The 16,622-nt window shown below is 39.3% G+C and overlaps 1 protein-coding gene across 1 annotated transcript in view; it reads right to left on the bottom strand.

The window, feature by feature from the left end:
• LOC136864016 (RING finger protein 44) overlaps positions 1-16,622 on the bottom strand; it is a 344,632-nt gene that overhangs the window by 245,668 nt on the left and 82,342 nt on the right. The window contains exon 4 of the mRNA XM_067140516.2: positions 7,778-7,901. Within this exon, the coding sequence (XP_066996617.2) occupies positions 7,778-7,901 (124 nt within the window). The remainder of the gene's footprint in view (positions 1-7,777; positions 7,902-16,622) is intronic.

Here is a 16,622-nt window from a genome sequence, read left to right as displayed (position 1 = left end):
TGATCGATTCATCTCTCCCCGTTTGTGGTGGCATGTTGAAAACTACGGCAATAGATCTAGCTAAAATGGAGGCTGCAAGGACTAATTCATCAATCACCGAGCATGTTGCAGCGTGGTTTGATCATGGAGCTGTCAGCTTACATTTGAGAAATAGAGAGTTCAAACCCCACTGTCAGCAGCCCTGAAGATAGTTTTTTGTGGTTTCCCATTTTCACACCAGGCAAATGCTGGGGCTGTACCTTAAATAAGGATACAGTTTCTTCCTTTCCGCTCCTACACCTTTCTTGTCCCAACATCACTATAAAACCTACCTGTGCCAGTCAGAGTTAAAAAGTTAATAAAGGAATTAGTCAATCATCTGATTCAATAGCTCCCAATCTTGCTCCATATTCTGACTCAGTAGTTCTATGATACGACCTAATTCATTTAACTGTCCCTCATTTTCTGTCATTATGATTTAGCTGAATAAATTATTCCTGGCAGAGGTCCTAATTTTCAGCCAGACCGCACTTTAACCGTCTTACTAATAAACGTGTGTAAATTTTATACAAGCTTTATACACCGTTTATGTGAAATTCGTCACTAATAAACCGTGTATAAGCCTCCTGTGTACACGTTATAGTTATTCAATGAATTGCTTATACAGACAAGGAACCTTGAACAGGCGTTGGATAGCAGCAGGCAGCGGAAAAAGAAATGAGCAGTTTATTTTCGTGGTATTTACTGTCTGCAGTAATATAATCGTGGCGAAATATTCGACTTACCCGTTTAACACACATTGAAATAATGGACGATAACGATCTTCACGATATTTTAAACATAAAGACATACACCATTCAGAGGGTATGGAGGCTAGGACATCTTCGAGTAAAGTAAAACACCTTAAAGAGACGGAATGACAATAACTATAAAAGAAATTATGGTTGGGCATATTTTTGTGCAATAATGTGTTTCTGCTTAATAGACTTTTGAAATTTTGAGTTTATTATACATTATCTGCCCCTACAAAGACCGTTCTCAAATTTGAGTATAAAAAGGGACATGTTACTTGACATTAAAAAAATTGTATAACTTGAAAACCGTACGTAATACGATTTCCATACTTTGTAGTTGAATACGCAGATATATGGTGTATAAATGCCTAATAGAAACTTTTTTGATCAAACCTTTCTTTTAGCTACAAAACAGTTTTTCCTTTCTCGTGAAAAATAAGGATTTTGGAATGTGTACCAATTTCAACACACCGATTCAATTACAATTGCTTAAGTTTTCCATACTATCCCAGTTAGGAGCTCTTGATCTTTTCTTAAGCATTTCCATTTCTTTTGTGGCATTCATTACACAAGCAAGCTGAAGAAATATTGATATCAATATAAGCCAATTTCCAGCTGTCTCACTTTATGTTACCACTGCCTTTTCGATATGCCGTGCTACTGCACGACTTTACGGAAAGTTTTGCTCATAGACAACCAGCAGAAGCGATCATAAAGGCGGTGAACGTACGAAATACGTCAGTGAACTGCAGGAAGAGATTCCTTCGACTTGGAACGAGTGTATACGTGTTGTATTGTAATACAATGCGTATACCACGTTTATTATGAGAAAAACATGCAACGCTTATACGTATAGGGTTTATTCACTGTATAAGTATACAAGTGTTAAAGAACTGTATAAGGAATTTTTACTAGTAAGACTGTAATTGTTCAGTACTGTTCCCTAACTCCTCCAGGAGCTGATGACCAAACATCAACCTAAAAGTCATAAGACACTCATTCTGAATAACACAATATGTGTTCACCCTGAATTCGATGAATCTGCTCACTGAGAAACTGACCACAAGACTGAACTTATTTGAAAGGATTTACTTAACTTTATTAACACAAATGAGTATTTTCTTCAGCCTCTTGGCTGTTATTCTTGGCTTTCTAGACCAGGGCCGCTATCCCATCAGAGAGCTCCTCAATTGTAATCACGTAGGCTGAGTGGACCTCAAACCAGCCTTCAAGATCCAGGTAAAAATTCATGGCCTGGCCCGAAATTTAATCCAGGTCCCCCGTGTAAGAGATAGGGACGCTATTCCCACACCACGGGGTTGGCTGTGTCATGCAACATTCCATTATTATTTTAAACAGCATGGCAAACCAAATCTGAGTTTTAAAAAATACTTTATAGCTTAATTTCACATGTATTCAATATAGGTCTGGTCCTCAAAGTGGGTTTTCACTGTAAACTCATTTGATTCTTGACATAACTGCTGGATTTAAAATACACTGTTTCTACCATATTCAATGCTTCCTTTCCAATCTATTTTTGTACCAGACTCTTCAAAACTTTTACTCTGGCATACCTACCAACTTTTAGAAATCAAAATAGGAAGATTTAATTCTTGGATTTCACCACGTATACCGCGCCACAGTCTCGGTGGAAAAAAGAAGAGGAAAAAAAAAAACAAGATAAGGGACATATCTACAGTTACAATGCAAACTGACTATTAAATTTAAAATCTGAAACTAAGAAAACATGAAAATGGTTATAAGAAAATGTAACAAACACAGAACAAAATGCATAACAGTTTCCTTTATTAAACTGTAAAATGTACCGGGCAAGTTGGCCGTGCGGTTAGGAGCACGCAGCTGTGAGCTCAAATCCGGGAGATAGTGGGTTCGAAACCCACTGTCGGCCGCCCTGAAGATGGTTTTCCGTGGTTTCCCATTTTCACACCAGGCAAATGATGGGACTGTACCTTAATTAAGGCCACGGCCGCTTCCTTGCCATTCCTAGGCCTTTCCTGTCCTATCGTCGTAGTAAGACCCGTCTGTGTCGGCGAGACGTAAAGCAAATGGAAAAAAACTGTAAAATGAACATAAATTCAATTTTATAGGTATCTCGGAACACTTGGAGATAATGTTTCTTATATTTTGTGGCAAAAATGTGAAGAGAACATACCAGAAACTTATCGATACTACTCTCTGAAGTACATTAAAGTCATTAAAATTATGAACTAAGAATGAACGCAAATGCACAGAAATATACAAAACCAATCACATAAAAAAAAAGGTCAATGTCTCATATCAACATACAACAGAGGGGTGAGGGAAATGCAGAATAGCAGGAAATAACACAATTTACAACTCCAACGAAACTTAGCACAGAAAGTATGTTAACAGCACGCGAACCACAAATAATAAATTCATTCTTTCATCCCGATTAATGGAGTCTCTAGCGTACGCTAAACTCTCGCTTGTAAGACAATTGCCATCTTGAATTCCCAGCTGTAGAGCACACACTCTGCTGTAGTGAGAGGGAGACACGATACACTCGCCAAATAAAGCATCAAATAATAATGTTATTTGTTTTACGTCCCACTACTTTTTTAAGGTCTTCGGAGACGCCGAGGTGCCGGAATTTAGTCCCGCAGGAGTTCTTTTACGTGCCAGTAAATCTGACACGGGGCTGTCGTATTTGAGCACCTTCAAATACCACCGGACTGAGCCAGAATCGAACCTGCCAAGTTGGGGTTACAAGGCCAGCGCCTTAACCGTCTGAGCCACTCAGCCCGGCAAGCATCAAATAAATACGCTTGAAAATGAGGTTGCATAAATGACACATTCATATAAGAATTTATCCTAGGGGAAGAGAACTGACCATACTGGAAGCTAAATTAGTCAAAAGTAGGAACAAGTAAATCGGAAAATCAGAAGAAGAGTTAAAGGAAAATTTCCGGGTAAATTCGAAGGGATGGCAGGTATGCTCTGGGGACACTATCAGAGGCTTTCTCTAATCAATAAAATGACATTCTGAAATTATTTCCATGGTTCCAATGCTTGTCAAGATTATCTCTCATTATGAAAATGGATTCAACTGTTGATGTTCCACCTCTGAAATCAAAATGCTTCCATTTATTTGTCAATGTCAGGATGATCTTTACATTCCTTGAGGTACCGAATTTTGATACCATATTTTCTCACATAATTAACGCCCTTGCATAATTTATGCACCCCAATATTTTTGGATTGAAAGTGGAGAAAAAGAAATGGTCAGGTATCACACGCACCCACTTCTTCGAACATCCATCATGCAGTTCCAGATGCGTTTCGAAACAAATATGTCAACTACTGAGGTACCAGCCTTCCTACTGCAGAACTGGGCATTCCAAATACCGGGCAACGTGCTGTTATCAGACGGTAGGAAATACCACTGCACCAGTTCAGTGAGAGAATCAGCACAGAACTTACTAGTGACCCTCTTTTCCAGTCTGGTGCAAACATATTTTACGAGTGTTTTGGGTATGGGACAAGCATCTTCTGATTTCACAGTTGTTTTTTAGTCCACAGTGAGCAAGTATTCAACTAATACTGCATCATATAAACTTGCGGTGATCAGTTACGCTGAAACTTAAGGGAATAGGGTCACAAGTATTCAGTGTGCAATGCAAAGTGCACTACCGCGGTAACAGAGTAGTGCACGTCATGCAACCAACAAGTCTCGCAAAGCATTTCGCGAACCAAACATCGGCAAGTTTCCGAAAGTAGAGGAGGATCTGCTTAAAAATGTGATTTCATTATGCAACGTTTGATATGCCGTTTTGCACGAAATGCTTTATTTTAAATGACGAGAAATAGCTGCTGCACATGGAATCAGTGTCTCTGATCTGAAGGTTAGCCAAGGCTTGATTCATCTTATGAAGAGAAAGGGACTTTCTCTTCAATGAAAAACACCATTATGCCATAAAATGCCGAATTATTTCAACCAAAAAGTAAATGATTTTCATCGCTTTGTGATAGAAAAGCATAAAATGAAGGAATATTTGCTCCCCCAAATAGGAACCACAGATCAGACACCAATCAGTTTCCGTATGCCACTAAGTCGAACAACCGATAAGAAAGGGACATCGGGTGTTCATATACGCACTACTGGAAGCGAAAAAGAACTACGTACTGCAATGCTATTCTCTTTGGCAATGCTTGCTGTAACAAGGGGTGGCACAAAGCTTGCACCTTATGTTGTTCAAAAACAAAAAAGAATGCCTAAAGAAAATTTCCACGAGAGATCCATGTTATCAAAGAAAAGGGGTGGATGGAAACATAACTCGTTCAAGAATGGATACGAATGGTTCGAGGAAATATAGCAGGGGTCCCTCCTTCGATGCCCAGGCCTTCTCGTGTTGGACACTTTTCTTTTTCTGCTGGCATGTCATTATTATGTACTTGCATGAATTGTACTTTTATTAGTACACATTTATTTCACTTCAGGTCGTATTGTCAGCTCGTAAATGGGAAGAATATTTTCCAGTGTCGGTACTTCAAACCCACGTGTCCAACTTTCCTGGTGTACCCTATTTGACTTTACAGAAAAAATCTCACGCCAGGATTTTACGTCAAACGACAATTAACCGCAAATGAGTTGAACCAATTGCGTGTATATTATTTTTGATGTACCTTTTAAATGTAAATGAATTTTAAACATGTTCTTATATATATGAATTCCTCGAATAATTTACACACCCAAAGTTTTCCCCTGTATTTTTCGTAAAAAAAAGTAAAAGTAAAGGGGGGCCCAACATGCGATAACCTCAAATTTTGTGCAGTGACCACATGACTTCCAGGCTATAAAGAGCTCTAAATTGTACATTCTACACTGTTCTTTACCAAATGTATGAATGTATTTGAGCTATACTGGCTATTTTCATTGGAAGGCATTATTTCTAAATGTATGAAGTCAATAAATGGTGAACACTACTTTTAGGCCTACATATAAAGTAAATATAATCTGTTCTAGTTACTCGTAATATCGAGTCATTTGTTTCATCTCGTTAATTCCTCTAATGAGGTCTATGTCAGGGAGGGCATACAGTCGTAAAAACTCGCTACGAAAATTTGTCTCTCTTCATACTCGACCCCGTAGAGGAAAGGGATAAGGGTATCGTATTGTCATATCATGCAATATTATAGGGGCTGCCTGACCGAGGCGGTACAGGCGTGCTCGGTTCACCCGGAAGGACGACGTTTCCAATGCCTGCCAGGAAGTCGTAAAATTTAAGAAATGAGATTTCCACGTTCAGAGGTGCACATGGCCCTGAGGTTCACTCAGCCTACACCAAAAATGAGTACCAGGTAAATTCCCGGGGGGGGGAAAGGCGGCCAAGACTAGAGCCAACCACTCTACCCCAACAAGTGCCGAGGTTACAGATAGTGGAAGCCTTCACATTCCACCCCACCAAGGGCCTTCGTGGTTTGCACGGAGATGACTTTGCTTTGCAATATTTATTCAAAATAACTCAATGGCCAGTCATTTGTCTCTGTCAGTTGAGCAGTAGGCCTATCACACAGTAAACCTGGTAACTGCTTTAATTTTTATTGTCTTGCACCGCTAACTTCCCTGCTACCGGCGTGTTGTCGTTCCAAGTGACATCTTCACTGCCATCTTATCAGCCAAGCACTGCTATCGAGACAGAGAGCATTCAAGGTCCTGCCTTTTTGAACGTCTTAAAAAGTGTTTCATTCCAGACTATAGAGGGCAAACTGTGTGAAGCTATTCCCAAAAGGTTTCTCGAGATGGTCTCCGATATTCCCAGCAGGTGTATGTGTAGCAGAAGCCGCAACTCCTGAATAAAGCCGTGTTGTTGAAAGCGTGTCAAACCACCAGCTGAAAACCAGCGTATGTTACGAGTTGTATTTGCGAATGCAATACATAGTGACTGGCAGCATTCTTTTGTTAATTGCGGCTTATTTTTAAGTATATTTCATGCTTGGTCTCAACATTTATCACTTCAGGATTTACCTACACAATCACTATGTATTACTGATGTGAATCTATTCATAATAAATAGTATTGATAGGTGATGATCATGTTTGTTGTTTAAAGGAGCCTAACAACATCTAGGTCATCGGCCCATTGATAGGTGAAATATCTTTCTTGTCTCTATATATGTACTACAGGACTGAAGCAGGATCGAACCTGCCAAGTTGGTGTCAGAGAGCCAGCGCCTGAACCGTCCAAGCAGCACAGCCCAGCACACAATTTTGAACACACAAATGGTCCTAAATTATTGAAAATTAGCAAAGATTAATATAGAACTTCAAAACCTTCAATGATCTTACAAAAAATTGCAAGTGTTCAAATGAGATTCTTCTGCTTTTCCCACACTGGTAGGATTGTGGGTGCAAACTGTATTGCAAATGTGTGGACCTGGCTCTGTTTTAGGGCTAGATGCTCTTCCTGGTGACAAACTTATTGTGGAGTTTTATCTCCCGTATGCAGTTATCAGACTGTGCTTCATAAATAAGCTTCTGATAAGTTCACCTGCATACACCCCAGCGTCAGTGGGTAGGGTCTGACACATCCCACTCTGAAGAGTCTAGTGTCAGACCTAAGACGAAACGCTGGTTAATAGAGCAAACGACGGAAAAGCCATCCATTTAATTTTGATCTGATTTTTTATATGCTCTATTGGTGGAAAAGAATCTAATTCCCTTCATGGGAACTTAGAATTTCCATTATGTGAAAGGATTCATTCACTATTGCGTGTTTCTGTGGTGGTAGGTGGCGAGTGTCGTGAGGGTTTGAAGAGCAATGTGTTGGGACAAATACAAACACCAGATCTCCGAGCCCTAGAAATAAACTGTATGCAGTTTAAATTTATGGTCCAGCAGGAATTGCACCCGGGGTCCCCTGAACTAAAGGTCAGTATCCTGACCAATCGACTATGGAGCTGGACAAGCGCACAAATGAGATAACTACAAATAATTCACGTAAATGTTATTGATATTATAATTACCTCCACCATTCAGTCGAGGTGAGAAATCCAAACCAATTCCCGAGTGAGGATGACCTTCCATTGTACTAGGCCCCAAGCTTCCAGGACTAAGACTTAGAATTGGAGTCCCATGTAGAGAGCTTTCCTGCAAATAAAAAAAGAAAAAAAACCATTCAAACATTTGCCAATCTCATAAATATTTAAGAAATTGAGATATTAAGAGTTAAGCTTAATAGGAAGAAATGCATTCAAGATCACATGTGAAGAATAAATAACCCACCGGGCGAGTTGGCTGTGCGGTTAGGGGCGCACAGCCGTGAGCTTACATCCAGGAGATAGTAGGTTCGAACCCCACAGTCAGCAGCCCTGAAGATTGTTTTCCATGGTTTCCCATTTTCACACCAGGCAAATGCTGGGGCTGTTCCTTAACTAAGGTCACGGCCGCTTCCTTCCCATTCCTAGACCTTTCCTATCCCATCGTCGCCATAAGACCTGTCTGTGCGATGTAAAACAAATAGAGAAAAAAAAAAAAGGGGGGGGGGGGGGCAACAACTCAATGCTAAAATCTGGAAAGTAATATTTTATGTCCATCTAAATGTTAGCAGTCAGTAAAAGGACACCTGTGTGGCAATATTTTGCTCAAGAAGAGTAATTAGCCAGATGTATACTGGAAAGTCTCTCTCATATCGACTAAGTATTAACATCGTTAACTTCCATCTTGACAAAACCACAGGAGAAGCAAGAGGAGTTTCAATAAACACAGCAAATCCAGTTACATTACAATTTTATTGTAACTTCACAATTGAAGATTTATAAATGAAGGGATTTAAATAGTCTGCAAGCAATGGCTCCAATAATTTTTCAAAATTGGACTTAGTGGAATTACTACGTTTTTGTCTAAATACGTGCACTGTATTTAGATTGTAAGTAGTGCTATATCGGTTTCCTGTTTCATGATAAAAGCACAGTCAGATTCGATGTCCATTTTTTCATAAGAACACGCTCATTCATCAGCACTTGATACATCACTGTCACTGTGTTCTGGCGTACCATTTTGTCTTGAAACCGGCGGCGGCTGTAACTCGATCCGAGTATATATAACTTCTTCCTGCATACACTGACCAGTTCAACTCAGTTTATGGTTGTGTTTACGTTGACTAAACAGACCAATTCTGGCATAAAACATACGTCCACACCAATCACACTGAATGGATGGAGGAGGGCGGGGTTGTAATTGACGGAGTTTTCTTGCTTGTCGCTTGGCCTCTTTATATCTGCGGCGTTCTCTTTCAAACAAGTCGACAGCTGTGGATGTAGTGTTCTGCCACAGTGAGCGGTCCACAGCACATTCTTCCCATGTCTGTATAGCTACACCAGTTGTCTTCATGATGTGTTTCAGCTGGTCCTTAAAACGCTCATCAGGGGCTCCATGAGGTCTACTGCCAGGGCAAAGTTCACCATAAAGAATTTGGCAGGGAAGACTGGTATCACCCATGCAGTGAACATGGCCTAACCATCTCAGCTGATGAGCAATGATTGTTGCCTCCATGCAATTTAGCTGCGCTTTGTCAAGAACTGCCGTGTTGGTCACATAGTCCTCCCACTTAACATTCAAGATGAATCTCATTTTCTGTTGGTGGAAGCGCTCAAGTTTGTTATCACGGCGATAGAGTGTCCAAGTTTCACAGCCATAGCAACGTGGAAATGACAACAGCTTTGTACAACACGAGTTTGGTAGACAGTTTTAGGTCGTTATTCATAAAGACTGCATTAACCGTCCAAATGCTGCATAAGCAGCCCCAGTTCTCTCACCGATGTCTTGTTTGCAGGTACACCGTTTAGACAAGATGCTTCCAAGATATGAAAAGTAATCAACCTGTTCCAGTTTTGTGTCTAAGATGGAAATTCTGAACTCAGGAAGTGTTAATCCTGGGGCAGGTTGTGCAAGTACCTTTGTTTATTTTTCGCATTAATGGCAAGATCAAAGCAATTACATGCAGTTTTAAAGCAGCTGACCAACTGTTGTAGTTCTGCAGGTGTTAGAGCAGGAGATGCAGTGTTATTGGCATACTGCAGTTCTGTCACCCAGGTAAGCAGAGTACGTCTTTGTGAGCAAAGTCTTGCCAGATTGAAAAGGCCTAAATCAAACTAAATTTAATCTCCATGCCTAAATTATTTGCAGATGATTCATGCAGTATGGCAGCCATGTACAGTGCAAAGAGTGTAGGAGCAAGCACACGGCCTTGTTTCAATCCACGAGTGATTGGGAACGAATCTGATAATGAGTTACCATGAAGAACGTTTCCAGACATGCCATCATGAAGAGCTTGAACCAATTCCACATAACGTTCAGGACATCGAAAATGTCTCGATACATTCCACATAGCAGATCTCGGTACTGAATGGAAGGCTTTTTCCAGATCTTATAAAACTAAGTACAGAGGCTGCTGCTGTTCTCTGCATTTTTCCTGGAGTTGTCTAGCACAGGAGATCATATCTGTTGTGCCTCTGGAGGTACGGAAACCACATTGAGACTCAGGCAAAATCCTCAGAGATAACTCTGAGCCGGTTTAATAGATTTCTTGCAAGAATTTTACCTACAATTGACAAAAGTGATATACCATGGTAGTTCTCACATACACTACAATCACCTTTCTTGAAGATAGTGATGATGGTAGCATTCTTCAAGTCGTCAGGTACTTTGAGTTTCCCAAATCAAGAGGACGAGTGTGAAAAGTTAGTCTCCAAGGGTATACCTCCATTTTGTATCACTTCCAGAGGGATGTTATCAGGACCAGGAGCCTTTCTTGGTTTTAGTTGATTGAGTGCTTTGGTGAAGTCTGTATGTAGGTAGAACTGCCATCCATGGTTGTTGAGGCTGCTGAGGGACATTACGAAGGAAGTCCTCAGGAACATTGGAGACACGATTTAGAAGTGAAGAGAAATGTGTCTTCCAACGCTCTAAAATATTTCTCCATTATCAGTTAAAAAGATGGACTTGTCAGCAGTCTTCAATGACACCAATGAAAATTGAATTGGACCATGTATCCCCTTTATGCCAGCACAGAAGTTTTGCAGGTCACGGGCATAAAATAGTCTAGCAGTTCTTCAGCTTTTTGGTGCCACCACTTATTCTTAATTTCCCTAATTTGTGCCAAACATTTTCCTTTGTGGTTTCTTCACATTGGAGGATGGATCTTGACGATAGGATAGGTGGGCTTCCCATTTCGCATTGATCAGACATTTAAGTTCTTCATTATTTTCATCAAACCAGTTTTGTCTTTTTTTCCTCACAAAACCAATTGTTTCCTCAGCTGACTCAGTGATGAAGTTCTAAAGCATGACCCATTCCTGATTTGTACTATCACTGCTGTGCCCCCTGCATTTTCGGACATGTCGCAAAATGGCGTCCAGAAAAGGTATGGACCACTCAGACCAAGATAGTATACAAGAAAGTCTTGACATATGAATACATTAGGAGGCCATGATTAACTTGGATCGTCTACTTTTAGAAGGCGGTGCAGAACAGAGCAATGTCAGGGGAATTGTTTCAAGAAAACAACTAAAATAATATATTATTAAAAATATATACTTGAAAAACTGAACTCGAGACTAAAGGAAGCAAATTGCTGTTGCTGCATTGAAGAAGAGAAATAGTCAAGATCACGGCGGAATTTTTGAAGAATAACTGTTCTAAATTAAGAGAAGACGGCAAGATACTTGCTGAAGCACTGTAAAAGATATAGGGACAGCGTAATATACGGGAATTTTTTTAAATACGTACGCTGATAGACCCGTTGTGCAAGATTAGCAATACATCGGAACTCATTAATTAGAAGTTGTAAAAGAAGAGAAGGATAGAAAAGAATCATTCCTTCAGAAAAAGAATCGAGGAAGGAATTGAATTTCCAGAAAACATAATTTTAAAATAGAAGAATTTGAGACGAGACTGAAGATCTTATGCAGATATAGAGAATTGGTTAACTAGAACGCAAGAGAAAACTAATAGGATATTAAAAAAATATATATATTACTCAGAAATTCTTAAAATGAACATTTACTTGTCAACATTATTTGATCATATTGGCAGCTATACCGTGAAGAAGATGTCTTGCTAAACTCGAGATGGACTAACCTGGAGGAAGATATGATCCAACCAGCAGACCCTACCTAAAATGAGATGAGGAATCCAGCCGAACCTCACACCATGGCCAAAGGACCAGCGATGTGACGAGGAGGAGGAGAGCAACTGACAGCTGATATGATGAAAGACGAGCTCAGCGATGTGACGAGGAGGAGGAGAGCAACTAACAGCTGATATGATGAAAGACGAGCTAAGTGTTTACCATAAGTATTATAATTCTTAATTTAGCTAGGCATATGCATTAGTATAAAGTATTCCAAGTGTGAGATATTTAAGAATGCAAGTGATACAGTGAAGTCAAATGTGTTACATGTGATCTGCTAATACTATATTCAGTTAGCATATAATTAGATTGATATCTCGTGGAGTATGGTTATGCATAAAATAAGTGAATTACTACAGTAATTGAAAATACGAGAAGGAAGAAGAACTATCGAACAGCTGAATGTAAGGATTAGCGTATGTTAAATATTATCTACGGATCTCTTGAAACCATTCATCGATGATTACGTAACAGGTGGATCGCATGAGAGGAAGTGAAAGATACAGTCGAGTTATTCCTTGTAAAGTAATGTTGTTAACCCTGGAACCGGCAGTCGTCACGATCGCAACTCATTTCCCCGTTACTCAACCGGCAGAGTTGCTATCGAGATGCATTACGCCAGCGCAGACTAATTTTGAGATAGCTCCTTGACACTCAACATCTTCATAGCATATCTTGCATCATGTTGAAGAGGAAACTCTACTCTATAAATACAGCACAATTCTGAAGTAGTTTAGTGTGACAGTGTGCAGTATACACCTGGAAAAACGAGAACACTTTGCAGATGGTCATTCTGTTGTGCTTGCTGTGGTTGTCCAATGTGCATTAGCTTTCGTAGCGCAAAATTAGTGAATCATCAGGAAGTAGTGAAATTCGTAATTGTTTGTTTGATCTGTACGGCGAAGGCGATAGTGACGATTTTTAAACAAGGAATTGACCATGATTTTGACAACAGTTCGTCAGGTAGTGGTGAGTTATGAGCCTAGGCTAAGTGATTTCGACATTGATACTGACGATGATGTGGAACACAATGAACCAGCCACTGATGATGATAATGATAATGACTGTAATGCAGTTGACCAAACAGAACTGAAGGGGACAAGAGTTTATCCTCCAGAGCCAGAAATAAAAGTGGAAAAGAAGTTCAAGGTACGAAACGCAGGTATATGAAATTGCCCTCCGAGAAACAGTCCTCTAACATATTTCTTTTTCTCCAATGCTATCTGGAATCCTTTAGTGACTGAAACTAATAAATATGCACAGGAAATTATTTGAAATAAAACGAATTCCGTAAATATGGTCCGTATTCTCGTCTGCAAAGATGGATTTACGTCACAGTATCAGAAATGACGTAATTCATTTCTCTAGTTGTAAATATGGGTGTGAACCCCATTAACAACATTGAAAAATAGTGGTGCACTTCAAAATTGCAAATATTTCCATATTTTTCTGAAGTCTTGTCACTAAAACGTTTCGACTGGAAAGAAATATTCTATAACCTGTTGGTAATGGTGATTTTTGATGCCTACACACTTTATAGTTTGAACACCGACAAAACCCTTGAACATGAAGAATTGATGGTTAGTATTGTCGAAGGTCTTGTAGATAAAGAAACTTTTCAAAACATTCCACCTGGACCTTCAGGAGAAATGGGATATCAGCTGGTACTCCTCCCAAGAAAGAAACAGCGGTTGTGCCCTGTCTGTTCGACTGCAGAAAAAAAGTCACGTACCCACTTCTGGTGCCCAGGATGTAATTGTGGAGTTTAGAACATTATTGGAGGCCTATGAAAGAAGGAAGAAAGAAAGAGGAGCCACCCCGAAGGTAGTGAGGATAAATCTCGCTAAATAGACTCACGTGTTGGTGCGATGGGCTTGTGTTATGCGAGTTCTATTTTACTTTACAATACTTCAATGTAGTGAAACCCTTCTACGTATTTTCAATCAGGATAAAATTGTGCAAATGTTGTATATAGTAAAATCGTTGTATTACTTTTTACGTACACGTTGCCCAGAACTTGTAGATTATTTTGGAATACTTAGCGTGTGTGGGATACTTCGCCCATACTGCTTCAGGATACTAACTTCCTAAGTTTAATTTCCTACCATAGTATTCTTCGTCCTTTTCTGAATAAAATGATTTGTTATACATAATACATTGAAATACAACATTTTTATGAATTTTTTAAAAGTTGCTTGCAAAACTCACCTAAATGCTTGCCGCTTGAAGGTAAACCGCTTGCCGGTTCCAAGGTTATATGCACGAACGAAGTATTTAAGGTTAAGCATCGTAATATTGGAAGAGAATTGATCTTTAGGGGAGTATTTTACGTAAAGAAGAATGGTACGTCTTAGTAATTGCATTTATTATGGAAGAGGTTATGAATGATGAAATATGGTATTGAGAAAGACTAAATGGAATTGACTGAAGGTTTAATACTGAAGAAAGAAGTTATATGAAATAATTTGTGAATGATAATGTGGGTTTCGGTGATTGTAAGACGTATATATATTGGTGGTAGATGCTGAGATATTCATATGTTGGATCAATTAGACGATGCAAGCACAAGGAAAGAGATACACCGTGGGAATGACAAAGTAAGGTATGAATGGAGGATATATATGTCTAGTTGAGATTAGAGAGTTAACGTCAAATACAGCTGTTTATTATTAAAATATTTATGTCTTGTGACATTCTCGTAACATGTGAAGTGAAAGATGTGTTAAGCCAGTATAGATATTAGAAGTGACGCAGATAAATAGTACCAAGATATAACGTAAATACTTACGGAATTACTTGAACATGATATATTAAACATAAGCCTAGTGAGTGGATGCATATTGAGCCATATAGCAACAAATTAAGAATTATTTAGATAGAATAGTGAGGTAGATTATTTTATATTTTGAGTGTTGATTTATAATTCATGTAGTAAATTTATATGAGAAGCTAGTAAATTAGGAGCCAAGATTTAGAAGGCAATAGGGATGAAAACCTTAGCCCGTCAGTCGCCATAAAACATTTCTTCGTCAGAACTTTGATAAAGAATTCAGATAGCAAAAACTTAAATTTTGTCAATATTGTGTTATAGTGATTGATTTGAATTGTTTAATTTTCTTGCAAGCTAATTAATTACTTGCATAATAATTGAATGATTGATTTAGTTTTCAAACATGATTATATGTGAGGAAGTTTAAATTCATGTCAGAAACAGTGAATTCAATCTATTTTATTTTATTAGCAAGCCATTGCTGACTTAAATGTAAAATATGAATTATTATTGATTTTAATCATCGATTCTGAAAAGTTCTTGGTAATACGAGTTCTCAATTCTTTAATTTATGGTTAATTCGTAAATGCTTTCCCTTATTTTCTTATTAAGCGAGTGATAATTTGTAGCAGTAGAGAGTAGATAGACTTAGTTTCTAAGATGTTTCTCATACGGAGGTGGTTTGAAAAGTTCTCGGAATGTACTAGAATTAAGTATCTTACCTCGGTGGAACTGCTTTTATTTTTCAACACAGTCTCCCTGTAGACTAATGCATTTGGTCCAGCGATGTTCCAATGCCTTGATCCCATCTCGAAAATGAGATTCCTCCAGGCCTGCAAAATACCTCTCCAATTTGGCTGTCAGTTCTTCCCTTGTATAAAATCTCCGTCCACAGAGGAAAATTTTCAGCTTGGGGAATAGATGAAAGTCTGATGGTGCCAAATCAGGTGAATAAGGTGGATGTGGCAACAATTCGTACCCCAGTTCATGAAGTTTTGCCATGGCAATAACACTTGTGTGCAGCGGAGCGTTGTCCTGATGAAAGATGACATTTTTCCTTGCCAAACCAGGCCTTGTTTCGCGTATCTTTTCCTGTAGTTGGTCTAGGAGGTTTGCATAGTATTGCCCCGTAATTGTTTGGCCAGTAGGAAGATAATCTATCAGCAGAATGCCTTTTGCATCCCAGAAAACTGAGGCCATGACCTTTCCGGCCAAACGCACTGCCTTTGCTTTCTTTGGTGGTGGTGAATCAGCATGATTCCATTGCTTTGACTGCTGTTTTGTCTCTGGGGTATAGTAGTGGACCCAAGTTTCATCTGTAGTCACAAACCAGTGCAAAAACATCTTGTTGGTTGCACTGAAAACGGGCTAGACTTTGTTCGGACATTTCCAATCTGGTGCGTTTATTGTCCTATGTCAAGAGCCGCGGCACCCATCTTGCGGACAATTTTTTCATACCCAATTCTTCGGTTAAAATATAATATACCCGTTCAGAAGACATCAGTTTCAGCAATCTCCCGCACTTTCAGTAGACGATCCTCCATGAACATTTTATGCACTTTTGCGATAAATTCTGGGGTCGTAACACTTTTTGGCCGTCCACTACGCGGATCATCATCCAAGCTCTCCCGACCAAATTTAAACTCGCTGGTCCACTTGGCAACAGTTCAAAATGAAGGAGCAGAGTCCCCCAGTGTGTTCTGAAAGTCGGCATGAATTTCCTTTGCTTTCATACCTTTCTTTACAAAGTATTTATCCACTGCTCGAATCTGTTTTTTCCATTGTCACAAATCACTACGCGGGAACAACAACAACAACAACAACAACAACAAAGAGTCGTCACTACCACACTCCTGCAGCTAGAGCACTGACGTGCCACATGTTCACTCACAAGGGATGTGCGATTATT

Source organism: Anabrus simplex, chromosome 2, assembly GCF_040414725.1.
Source record: "Anabrus simplex isolate iqAnaSimp1 chromosome 2, ASM4041472v1, whole genome shotgun sequence".
In the NCBI taxonomy this organism is placed as follows: domain Eukaryota; kingdom Metazoa; phylum Arthropoda; class Insecta; order Orthoptera; family Tettigoniidae; genus Anabrus; species Anabrus simplex.
The sequence above is the reverse complement of the archived record's forward strand: the minus strand, read 5'-3'. Positions and strand labels throughout refer to the sequence as shown.